The sequence below is a fragment of the Anneissia japonica genome, unplaced genomic scaffold (genome assembly GCF_011630105.1).
Source record: "Anneissia japonica isolate Jap-2015-1 unplaced genomic scaffold, ASM1163010v1 scaffold2707_len876726_cov182, whole genome shotgun sequence".
Lineage (NCBI taxonomy): Eukaryota > Metazoa > Echinodermata > Crinoidea > Comatulida > Comatulidae > Anneissia > Anneissia japonica.
In genome coordinates, this window is record NW_022723260.1 from 330,501 (window position 1) to 343,577 (window position 13,077).

At 36.5% G+C, this 13,077-nt stretch overlaps 1 protein-coding gene across 1 annotated transcript in view; it reads right to left on the minus strand.

Annotated features, from left to right (window-relative positions):
- Positions 1-10,797, minus strand: part of LOC117112142 — a 28,453-nt gene extending 17,656 nt beyond the window's left edge. The window contains exons 1-3 of the mRNA XM_033255203.1: positions 10,627-10,797; positions 7,399-10,257; positions 6,825-6,887 (exon numbers count right to left, since the gene is read on the minus strand). Coding sequence (XP_033111094.1) covers positions 6,825-6,887; positions 7,399-10,257; positions 10,627-10,788 — 3,084 coding nt within the window. The 5' untranslated portion in view covers positions 10,789-10,797. The remainder of the gene's footprint in view (positions 1-6,824; positions 6,888-7,398; positions 10,258-10,626) is intronic.
- Positions 10,798-13,077: the final 2,280 nt, after the last annotated feature.

Here is a 13,077-nt window from a genome sequence, read left to right on the forward strand (position 1 = left end):
CATTCTGGCATGAGTGACAGTAGTTTTTATATGTCTGGTTTGTTGCATGTATAGAAATTAGGATTTTAGACACCAACATCATATCTGTAGCTTATTTAGTTCCAATTATATGCACATTTTAGATAAATTTAGCGGCCATTTTTCAAAATGGCCACCATTTGTATACCAGGTGAAAAATCAAGTGTCAACAGGGCTTAGGGTGACCAGGGCAGATTAATTAGGATATCTGGCTATGTTGACTGCTTCTAACATTCCACTCCCCCTAACTTGATTTCTAGGCCTCTTTTTTGATTTTTTTCCTAGTCTATTAAGGAATTCCTTGAATCAATCGACCTTCATAAACTAAACAAACTGAACGTTTAATAGGAATATTCTGGACCTATTTGAATGACTCAAGGAATGACATTAGGTGTAGGCCTACGGTCAGGCAGGAGGCCACCAAAGCTTCCTTCTACTGGGCCATAGCCTACCGTATTTATGAAACCTGTCTGCACCGACCAATAAGTCAGTGACTGTATTCTCTCTCGAATGCTTTAAGAAATGTCTATGTCTTTGACAAATGTCTATCAAAATAGCATTACAAACAAGTTCTTCTAACACAATACAAATTACAATACAGTAGTTATTCATTGTATCCATACTGTACTGCTGATGCGTAGTTAACGCATGCTGCAGGAGCACAAATCAGCAGACACACAGCTAAATGTAAATACGCACACAATATACTGATCATATCACTATAGCAACCAATGACTGCTACAACTGTTGGTCATCAAAACTAACATTAACCGACGGCGATTGACTTATAAAGCAAGTAGCAGAGCATGTATCGTACACTAGCAGAAAATTATTATACTTTTAAATATTACAAAAATTTCCTTCAGGGCCTTGCAGACCCTCAGGAAATTTTTTCAAGCATTAAATCTAACCTTCACATAATAATTTTCCTATAGTGTACTATGCAGAGCTCAAGTAATTGCTTATTAATTCTCAACAAAACAGTATCTCCTACTGTATGATGTGTAAAATTATATAGGCCAATACTGTATTTTCATGATATATTCAAGGATTTGTGCAAAAAAACTGTCAGTGTTGTGGGTCAACAAGAACAGTGCAGTTATATACAAATTTTGCAAAATAAAGTTACTTCTAAGCATAGAAGTAGCTTGAAATATTGTACATCTATTGCATTTTTTTTTCAAGACAGAAGGCAATCTGAACAATCCTAAGGTATCTCTTCACCCTAGAGTTGTGTTCCTGCAGTGTCATGAAAACATGCTGTAACATCAACTTGACAGTTCCCAAAACTGAGCATGTGTCTTAAGCCGGTTAGAAGAACGCACGCGAAGACGCGGACCCAACGGATCGTCTTTTTAATGAGGATACATTCAGATTGCCACTGCCAGTGACAATCAGCAGACGGCGTTGCGTCGTCTATCGCTCGACGAAAGCAAATGTGGATTCGTCGTGCGGTGGTCGTACGACGCACTGAGTGTCCAGCTTTAGGTGTTTGATCACCAGCGGCGGATCTAGGTGATGGTGAAAGAAGCACTCGTCCCCCAGCAGCAGTCCAAAAAATCTCTAACTAAGTATAAAATTATTTGAATAAAACATTCCAGAGATTCCGCCTCTGGACTCTCCAAATAAGTAATAGAATACCACAAACTCGCCTCCCCTGGACCATAAGTCCAGCTGACTTTGTACCCATCGCCTGGGACGAATGCAGATGGTGCGATCGCACCCTCCTAAAGAAAAGTAATTGTTGTATTATATTGTTGTCATGAATTATTAGTAAGATTTTTAAGGTATGAGAGTGCAATTCCCAAGCACCCAGAGGTCCATATTCTCAAAATTTTCGCACCTCACCCTCAACATGTTTGGTATGGACTCTCATGCACCCATGAGCACACATTATGGGGAAAGATGAGATGGGAGTGGACTCATGGTTTTGAAGTAGGTAAAGTTAATACATCAAAGACAATGTTTTTAGTTTTATTTTCTATAGTACCATAATCAAAATTTATAATTAGATTTCTATGGTTGCCAAAAATAGCTGATAAAAGATCATGGGAATTTGTTGGTGCTTCATTTTGACTATATAATGGTGATGTTATGATAATGAATTTTACTATTTAAAAGTGTCATTGAAAATCCCTGATAAAAGATCATGAGAAATTTGCTGGCACTTCATTCAGACCCCGGGTATTCAACCTTTTAGCTGGGGGCCAGTTCCAATCTGTTGTCTATGTGGTGTTTCTATAAACAGAAAAACCTTTTCTAAAAATCGGCCATACAATGATATATTTTTTTTGGTCAAGTGACGTATAGCGGGTACCAAATTTTAAACAGGCGGTAGTGACGCTCGGTAATAGGAAAAAAACGTGTGGCTTCTTCAGAGTGTTTCTGCTGTGAAGCACATATTTGATATTGAATAATGTTGGTTGGAATGCCAGTAAACTATACCAAATTGATATGAAATGAGAATTTTGCCATTGGTTTGCTAATGCTTCAAAAGACACTGGCTCCAAACATTGCAATTTTTTCAAATTCTAGGCCTAGGCCTCTGCCTATCTACGGCCTGTTTTGGTATGCACAAGGCTTCGATCCACGAATGTGATTTTGACATGCTAAAATTTCTAAGCTAAAAAGGTTTACGAAGGATCACGTAAATTGCAAAGCACAGTAAACAGTAGAATAAGTAAATAAACACTATTGTGAACAATCGTAGTGCCTTTACTAGCCAGTTTTTTCTCACGCTAATGGTGCACGGTTGTTTTCGCCACCGTTAAATTACCTTTTCCTATACTTGAACACTGATTGTACTTTAAAATATCCATAGTAATACCCACTACTGCATATTTCACATGACCAGCTGTAAATAAACCTCGTGGAATGTGTCTATAATAAATTACTTGTGAGGGAATTATTTTAACCATGCTGAATTGAATTGAATTGAATTTATTCGATGCTCATATATAAAATATAAAAATACAATATAGGAATTTGCTACAGTAACACAATAAAAATACTGACATGCTATATCAGTATCATCAAAGATAATGTCAGTACATTATCTTACATTAAGTAACTGTAGGTCTATCTCGAAAAAAAAGCCCACCTTTAGAAGCCCATGTCTTTTTTGACATCATAAAAATTGGTAACTGTGAGGACAAAGACAGCCCATAATTATGATAATTTAATTGGGCCTGCAAATATAACATACTGTAGTATGTAGGTAATGGCAATATACTAGAATGCGCACTGAAAAAAATGCCAATATGAACTTTGAAAATGATGCAGAAAATGTATCATAGTGCTCATGGTAAGGCATAACCAATGCAATTCACAATGTTTGCAAATTAATAAATATAATGATGTTAAAAAATAATTATCATTTACTACTAATGTGAAAGATGATGTGTGCATAATTTTATGTGAGGGTGATCGCTGTAATATGGGTCTCTGGTTATTGCCCTGTAATTCCTAAGAATTATACAAACAGAAAGAAGTTTTTTTATCTCTTGAATGCAATTTTTTTGGTGTAAATCTGATGATTTATCACAACCACTATAACTACAACTAACACCTGGTTTCTATAACACCAAACTGATAGAACATTAGTCTCATAACTGTCACTACAATCTGTTTAAAAATAAGAAATTTGAAAGACTCCTAGATTCACAGGGCCACAGCCAGAAGTGTCGAGGGGATCCTGACCTCAAATTCAAAAGTTATCCTGAGATCTGATTATAGTAGTAAATGATCAGTAATTTGAAAAAATACAATAATGAATCAATCCTCCTTTTATTAAGATTTACAGAGTAACTGAGTGACCCTTGCCTCAGACCCAGCGCAATGCCCTGTCATCTATAAATCTTCAATGTTGTGCATACAGTTTGAAATAAAGAACATTTGTTACAATCATGGTAACTCTCTTGTTACCCATATGAGGTAGCAAATGAAAACACTGTAAAATTTATTATTACAGTGTTATTTGGTATAAACAGGGAAGAGTATAAATTAACTCTTTCCTGGTATAATACAGTTTAACCTCCCTGTGCGACCACCTCCCATAAGCGATCATCTCCCTTAACGTCCACTCTCATATGTTTCCGTTTGTTCTCCCTTTCTAATCAGTGCATTTGATACCTCTTGTGAGCTACCACCTCCCGTAAACAACAGTAACCACTTTTTGACTTTTGGATTTTTCTTACGATTTGCCTCCTGTAAGCGACCAAATTAAAAATCTGTAATACTGTATCTTTTGACAACAAATACTGACTACCTAACAACTTGAACAGAAAATTAGACGCAGCGATGATGCACCATTAGCTGAATCAAACGAATATTATAGGCTTAAGCAGCACTCTAATGTCTAAAGAAAATAATAAAGTGATAATAAATATAAATAGGTCTATTCTCACTTTCAAGAAAACGTTTGTAGTTGGATAGAACAACATGCCTGTTTTTAAGACCTATTTAAAAATAGGCATTCATCAGAGGTTCATGAATAAGAATTCCTTTTGTTGGTGGAACCAGGAAATAGTGAAATCTCACCAGATTTATTTTCTTGTTTACACACTTCATTCTGGCAAAAATCGTATTAAGGACTAATTAATCATGTGTCTAATTCATCTGACATTGTCAGTTTTTTTAAAAATCTTTATTTGTTTTAACATGATGGTGAAATGTTAATAAGAATTTGCCAAACCAGTCACTCGTTGCAAATCCTGCTTCAGAAATCTATTTAATTATACTTATCTAACCTTTATGTATCTATATCATGCTATGCTGTTATTTTCCCCATTTTCAATGTTAACACTAAATTATTAACAATTTGGTGGTAGTTTCTGCCTGAGAAATGCCCAAAATCATAAACCTTGAAGGCTTTTTTCTCAAATATTTTTCTTTAAACAGCTGTATGTTTAAAATCATGTAACTTCATAATGAAATGTCAGATTTAAATAATTCTTTTACAATTTTATAGCTCTCATTTTACTTTTTAACCCTGTAATAACTAAAAATTGATTTTTGCGACGAGTGACTGGTTTGGCTTGTCTTTGCCACATTTATTTAATACAGTGGTTTGTATGAAAAAAGTAGTAAAAATGAAAAATATCATATTCTAAGTGAAAACTATTATGCATCATGGGGCCTTGTTGGCCAAATATTCTTTAATTAACCTATAGTTAATAAGCCCCAATAAAAATGGTTGACAAACCCTGATCTACAGTATTATTATTTGTTAAATTTAGTATAAGAGGACAATAAATTCTCTTCCGAGCTTGCTAGTTTTACTAAGCTACATAGGTGCAGTGAAAGAAAGTTGTACTGTGAGTCAACCTATAAACTTTGACCTTAAAAATGTGTGTCAAATTCAAGGCTTAAATAATACATCATTTCTTCAATGAATATTGAACCTTCACACATGGAACCACTTTACACATTGCATAATTAATCTGAACAATCAATTATGCATTATTGCATAAATACAGGTAACAACACATGTTATAAAAATGAAAACATTGCAAACACACAAATGGTGTTAACAGTTTGTCTTCTAAGTTCGTAATTTAAAAATCTGTTTGTAAGTCGTGAAAAAAATGCCTTAATGTGTATAAGTTAAAAATTTAGAAAAGCAAAAGAAAAAAAATAAGGATCCATGATATAACAATAACATGGTGTTTATGACTACAATAATTCCTAACACAGTAGCTTAAAAACTTGCAAATTCTGATTCTAAAGACTTTGATTTGTAGGGAACTTTCAATATTAATAAATTAATGTTTAGGTTAGTAATATTGTAGGGCATCTTCAACGTTACTAATCTGGACATTAATTATTTTGTCATTTTATTGATCTTAAGTACTGTAATTGATACTTTTTGATCAATTATTTCCTTTGTTTTTTTTCCATTCTTGGGAATATGTTTATAATATTAATCGGTAGTGATTTGCGTAAAAAGTAAATGCAGTCGCATTTACTATAGCAAACTAATACTAGATATTTACGTTGCGTGAGCCTCTATGGACTCCACTGCTCTATATCGTGATGTTTTAAAATGCTTTAAAACCGCACATTATGTTTATCAGTAAATAAGCTTTTGAAATAACATTTAAGGCCTTAAGCCTGTTTATCTGCTGCAGCTGCAAAATCATTAGGAGCAAAATACATTTAGTATTTTATACAGATAGTATGAAATATAATATTGAACATTTTGAAAAAAAAATAACATAGGCAAATGCAACCTGCAAATGATTCCATGGGTCAATTGGCTTTTCAAGTTTTATATATATTTAGAGGAATCTGCAAGTGTCAAAAAAATTTCCCAAACTGGGATTCGAACCTAGGGCCTTCTGCTGTCTATGCAGATGCCTTAACCAACTGAGTCACTGAGGCTTTATATTCTTTTTATTCATTCTGTAAACTACTTTACTGTACTTATTTACCTGGGCCTGTGAGTGTTTGCAGCACACCTACAAACAGACCATTCACCCATGGAGAAATAATGTTCTCCATTGCTTTCATAAAAAAAAACAAAAAAAAAAAACGGTAAAGATGGAATTATATGGGCAGTTAAAATACACAAGCAATATAACATAAATACACTGAAAATTAATTTATATGATAAAGGGAATGATTTGGATTCTATGTTGGTAATTCAAAGTAAAAATGATGTTTGCCAGTGATGGGTTGCTAGTCTAATGAAACCACTGGGCCAGTGGTGAATTGTCATTGAAAAGATGTGAGTATCATCAATTTGTTTTCCTTGGAATCCAAATCATCAGTTTTACCATAAATACTACATCTGATTTGGATCTTACCTTCAGGTGTTTTGTACTCTCACAATGACTATTCCAGCTAGTAAGGACACTAATGTTGCAGATCTTCAAGAAGAAATATATTTGAATCAATGTTGGATTCAAGTTTGGCTAGTAATCAATGGACGTTTTTGCTACGCCCCACCCTGCGGTATTGATGCTAAGGTTTCGTACCTTAAACAGCATAAAAATTTATGCAAAACCTGTAAGTTTGTGGATGTGCATATTCCTGGCTATTAGTATTAAATAGCACATTGTGATTGGTCAGTTAGTTACGTTTGACCAATATTCTGGAAAGGTCCATTTAAGGTCAAAGGTCTGTTAATCAGTGAAAATTTACTTGCTTTGATTGAAGTTAACATATAATCCTTTTTAATTTTTAAATGTTGCAATTAAAAAGATTTTTCCAGATTTTATGAGAAGTACTAAAATATGTTCTTTGTATTTAAATTGTCATAAATTCTGTTCATAATTTTTATAAGCACCACGAAATTCAGTTTCCATTTACTTCAAATTTGAAGCAATAAAGAATAATTGAATTTTAGAGTAAATTTACCAGGAATGGAAGATAGCTCACCTCACAGAATGTGATAGGCTTCTTGGCATCTATGCTTGTTTCCCCTTCAGACGGTACATCACTTCCAGGCACTGATGCATGTTGCTGGCTAGTGTCTGACATTGTTTGGTCTTCCCAATGCAAATGTTCCAACTGATGTTGTTTTGCACCCACTGTTGGCTGAATAAATGAACCATCATCCTGTTTTTTCTGTGCTGGTATTGTATTATCTACTTGGTCTTTTATAGGCAAAGTTGGAGACTCTCCAAGGGGATGTGACTGCTGTATAATCTGATGTGGTGGTGGTGGTGGTCTTCTGTTTGCCTCACCAAGCATCTGAGGTTCGGCAAAATGGTATACTTGTTTTTCATCACGCTGATGTTGGGGAGGAGGTGGGGGAGGAGGTAGTGTCTCACTAGGCCACTGTTGATTAAGTTTTCCACCATCAGGCTGCATTGATGGAGGTTTTCGCTCAGACCTCTGTTGAGGTGTAGTTTGTGTTTGGGGAGGTCTCTCACTAGTCCGCATTTGATTATGTCTTCCACTACTAGGATGCTGTGATGGACGTATTCCATCAAAATGTTGTTTAGGTGTGATTTCTGGTTGGGGAGCCAGTTTCTCACTAGGCTGCTGTATTCCATCAAACTGTTGTTTAGGTGTGATTTGTGGTTGGGGAGGCGGTCTCTCACTAGGCCGCTGTATTTCGTCAAACTGTCGTTTAGGTGTGATTTGTGGTTGGGGAGGCAGTCTCTCACTAGGCTGCTGTATTCCATCAAACTGTTGTTTAGGTGTGATTTGTGGTTGGGGAGGCGGTCTCTCACTAGGCCGCTGTATTCCGTCAAACTGTCGTTTAGGTGTGATTTGTGGTTGGGGAGGCAGTCTCTCACTAGGCTGCTGTATTCCATCAAACTGTTGTTTAGGTGTGATTTGTGGTTGGGGATGTAGTCTCTCACTAGGCCGCTGTATTCCATCAAACTGTTGTTTAGGTGTGATTTGTGGTGTGGGAGGCAGTCTCTCACTAGGCTGCTGCATTCCATCAAACTGTTGTTTAGGTGTGATTTGTGGTTGGGGAGGCGGTCCCTCACTAGGCCGCTGTTGATTGGGTCTTCCACCACTAGGATGCTGTGACGGATGTTTTCCATCAGACTGTTGTTGAAGTGTGGTTTCACTATATTGCTGTGGAGGAGCTCTTTCTTTGAAATATTGTTGATCATGAGGTTGTTGATGTTGTACGATATGTGGCTTCATATCTGGGTGTTGCAATAAAGGTCTTCCTTCAGTCTGCAATGGTGGAGGTCTTGTACCAAATTGTTGTGATGGAGGCATTGCACCAAATTGTTGAGATGGAGCTATTGCACCAAACTGTTGTGATGGAGGAGTTCTTACACCAGCAAGTTGTTGTTGGTGTCTTTCATCAGGTAGTTGCTGTATAAGAGGAGGTTCTCTATCTGGGTACTGCAATGGTGATGGTTTTCCATGAGGTTGCTGTTGTACAAGATGTGGCTTCATATCTGGGTGTCTTCCTTTAGTCTGCATTGGTGGAGGTCTTGTGCTAAATTGCTGTGATGGAGGTATTGCACCAAATTGTTGAGATGGCGGTATTGTACCAAACTGTTGTGGCGGAGGAGCTCTTACGCCAGGAAGTTGTTGTTGGTGTCTTCCATCAGGTTGTTGCTGTATAAGAGGTTTCCAATCAGGTTGATGTACTAAAGTTCTTCCATCAGGCTGTTTTGAAGAAGGCAGCCCCTCAACAGGCAGTTGTGGTGGAGGAGGTATAGCTTCTGGCACTTTAGGTGGAGGTGGTTTTTTTCTATCAGAATTCAGTGGAGTATGTCTTTTATCAGTCTGTTTTGGTGGCAGCGGTTTTTCATCTGTTTGATGAGATGGAGGTTCTCGTCTCTCTATAGACTGATGCTGAGGGGGCAGTTGTTGTTTAGTATTTTTATCAATTTTTGTTTCTTCTGTAGGTGGGGGTGGTTTACCTCCCAATGGGGTTGTAGAAGGTGGAGGAGGGGGTTGAGATAAAATGTCATTTGCTGGTTGTTTTGGAAAGTGCTGCTGCATATTTTGTTGTTGTTGTTGCTTATTATCTTCACATGTTTGGGGAGGACGAGTTATGTTAATTTGCAGATTATGTTTCTGTTGTTGCTCCTCCTGTGGCAAAGGTGGTGGTGGTGGTGGCTGTTGATATGTTAGTTGTGGCGGTAATGGTGGCGTACCACTATGCTGCTGCTGTTGATGCACTGGTTTGCTTTGCTGATGCCCTCTTTGGTGAGGCTGTGTAGTTGATGTCATTTCTGCTTTTGTATGTGACTGTTGTCCCATTTTTTGAGAATGTCCAACTCTATTGATTTTGAAAGGGTTCAGGGTCAACAGTGAAGGAGGTTGGTCTGTCGGTGGTAATGGTGGTAGCGTGGACTCTGGTTCTGGTGGCGGAAGAGGTGGCAGGGCATCTTGTGCTGCATCCGGAAGTGGAGGCTGATTGTTATAGGGCTCTGCACTGGTAGCTATTCCTTTCCCAATGGATTGGTTACTTTCAAAACCAGATGAAAATTTACCATGGGTACCAACAGAGGATCCAGAAACTTCACCTCCTCTACTTGATGGCCCATAACCTCTGCCTCTATGACTCCCATACACATTTCTCTCATCCCCTCCAAAGCCGCCTTGGCTATAGGCATACCCACTAGTTGCAGCTCCTCTATCACCAAAACCTCCTCTGCTACTAAGTCTTCCTCTGCCCCTAGCGCCTGGTCTATCTCCCATGAGTCCTTGACCGCTCACACCTCCTGGGATTCCAATGTTCCTTGATTCATGGCTGTAGTTCACTCCATACATACCTGTCTGTCCATATGCTGTATTAGTAAACTGCTGCTGTTGCTGTTCATGATATAAATTTAAAAATGGAAGGTATGTGTAGCAGATAAATAATGATGATTATTCGAACCCACATCAAAAAAACATAATCAGAGTAATTTGATGGTTGATGAAAAACAAAGATTTTAATAATGATGAAGAATTTACACATTTAACACATTTATTTATTTTCTGTTTGACAATTCTCAGTTTTGGATAGCTTTGGTATCACCGGTGCATGTTAGTGCTGCCAATGAATTGGTGAGAGACTATTTAATCTCATTGTTAATCCCTTTTGTTGATTGTAGCATATACCATACACGTAACATTAGGCACTCTACAACCTTCATAATTATTCTTATCAGTCAGTTCATTTACTGTATCTATTTTTACCTGATAATATGAGTCCTGTTGGTAAGCATAACTTGACTGCCCATATCCTTGGTGTTGGTAACCATAAGGTTCATTATAACTGAATGACTGAGGCTGAGTTCTACTTGATGCATACTCTGCAGCTTCTTGCATCAATCTCTGTATTGCAGAGTCACAATCCATCTTGGTGATCTAATTAAAGCAAAGTAAAGATAATGAGGGTTGCAATTTTGATAGTGCACCATCTTTCAGAAGAGACACTGAGGCAGTTGGTCATTTGCAGTAGTGGCCATGTGTATATCATATTAAAGAACACAGTACACTCTTTTGGAATACAAGCATGATCCTCTGCAGGTTTAAGCTTTGTTTCTTTAAAATCGCTACACCATCGCTACAGTGTATTCAGTGCAATCGTTGTATTGCGTGGCAGGCTCCAACGTAATCTGGAAGGCCCCCGATTTGACCGACCAATCAGCATCACCAAAATCTCTTGGCAATAGCATGTAGCAATTGTATGGAAACAAGCTTTACTGCCAAGTTCAGACAATTTTTTTTAATTTATTGTTTTGTGAACTTATTTTTTTAAAGATCGTCAGATGAAGGTGGAAAAAAGATTAAAATAAACTGTTGTCTTCTTATTTAGCAAATAGATTTGTCAAAAACATCCAGATGGAGAAAATAAAAATAAAATATTGGTGAATGTAAACAGTGTAGGTTAGTAATGGGATGGTTAAATACTTTAAATTTATATAATTAGGTAAAAATACTGATGTCTTATTTTTGGAGCTCTCAAGGCAACAGCAGGCGTAATAAAAATAAAGAAATTTTTTTTTTTTTCAAATTGCAATTTTTTGTGGCGGCAGGTACGTTAATTGGCCAAAATGTAAATTTCATGCAAATCATCATTACTGGCGGGCAGTGGGTTCGCTGAAAAATAAGATATAAAAAAAGGTCTTGCCTTACCACCAGTACTTCAAAGAAGAAATAATTTATAGGCCTAGGCCCTACGCTTTTTCTTTGAAAAAGGTGCAGGCCAAGGCCTACTACTACTAGGCCTAATATGATCGAAAAAAAAAATCAAACTGGGCCTAGCCTACCTAGGCCTAGTCTAGCTAGGCCCTACCTAGGCTACGGCTAGGCCTACTTACGAAGCATAGGGCCTTGTTAGGCACCACTCGATTTGTGACGTCACACACTTTAATTAGCGTCATTAACCCAGTTCAGCCAAGCGTGTTTTTGTCAACAAAGGCCTTAAGAAGATATTCATATAAAATGCTTTTTGATTGGTTGAGACGTTTTCTTCTGGTCAGTCAGGTCACACAGGGGTCGAAGTACACCATTTTAATTTTTTCCGAAATCGGTCAACATTTATCAAAGTTATCAGCTTTTGCAAATTTAATTACAATTCGTCGTTTTTTCTAGAGAATTGTGAATAATAATTTGTTACTATTGAAGATTAGTTTATACAATATCTAAGAGTTTATTTGCCAAATATGAATGTAATACGAGTCGTAGCAATATTTTTTTTTGGCATAGCAAAATTGACGATCAGCTATGGATCGGCCGTCATGTACACATTGTCACAAGGCAAACCATAACGATCGTAACGAAAGTGCTGCATATAAACCGCAATATTTTTGATGTAAATAAAATAAATATGCGTTTAAAAAGTTAACTAAATGATACTTAAAGATTAATTTTGGTAATAATTTTGTCCTATACCTATATTTATGTATAGTTTTTATTATATATTATAGTTTGCGAAATTTTATACACCATTAAATAAAGTCCGTCACAACTTGCGCCAACATTTTGTCAGACAATGCAATTACACTGAGAATGCGATAAGGCTTGCAAGCGCAACAAGACTTTTTTTATGACTTATTTTTTTATTTACTTATTTCTTTAAATTTATTTATTTATTTTCATTTTTTACAAAAAAGTAGGTATATTTTATTTATATGAAGTAAAAAAAACCTTATTTATAATAAATAAAAAAGAATAAAAATTAATAGATAAAATTAGTTAAAAAAAAAAAAAACAATTATTCCCCATAAATATCTCATTTTTTTATTATGGCTTTCTGAGTATAAAACTACACTATTAGTAAGGCCACTGTACGATGTACGCTAAACAAAAATGTACGCATTACGCGGTATTTGTACGTCGTACCATGCACGATGGCCTTGCTTATAGTACCCTAAGACTACCTTTATACGAACTTTGACTTTTTCGCTACGAAACGAAAAAAAATGTTTCAACTACTTCTACCAATTTAAACATCGTAGAATCAATTTTTGAGGTATTCTTTCACATTCCTTACTTTAAAATCGTCATATTTTTCGTAAAAATAAGATTTTTTTTGATCGATAGCGCTTGGCCCACGAAACACTCCCTACCGTTTGCAGGGTAGCGACATGTCGCGAATTTACCTTGCAAAGTGACGATGCGCAGATGGATGCGTGGTAGCAC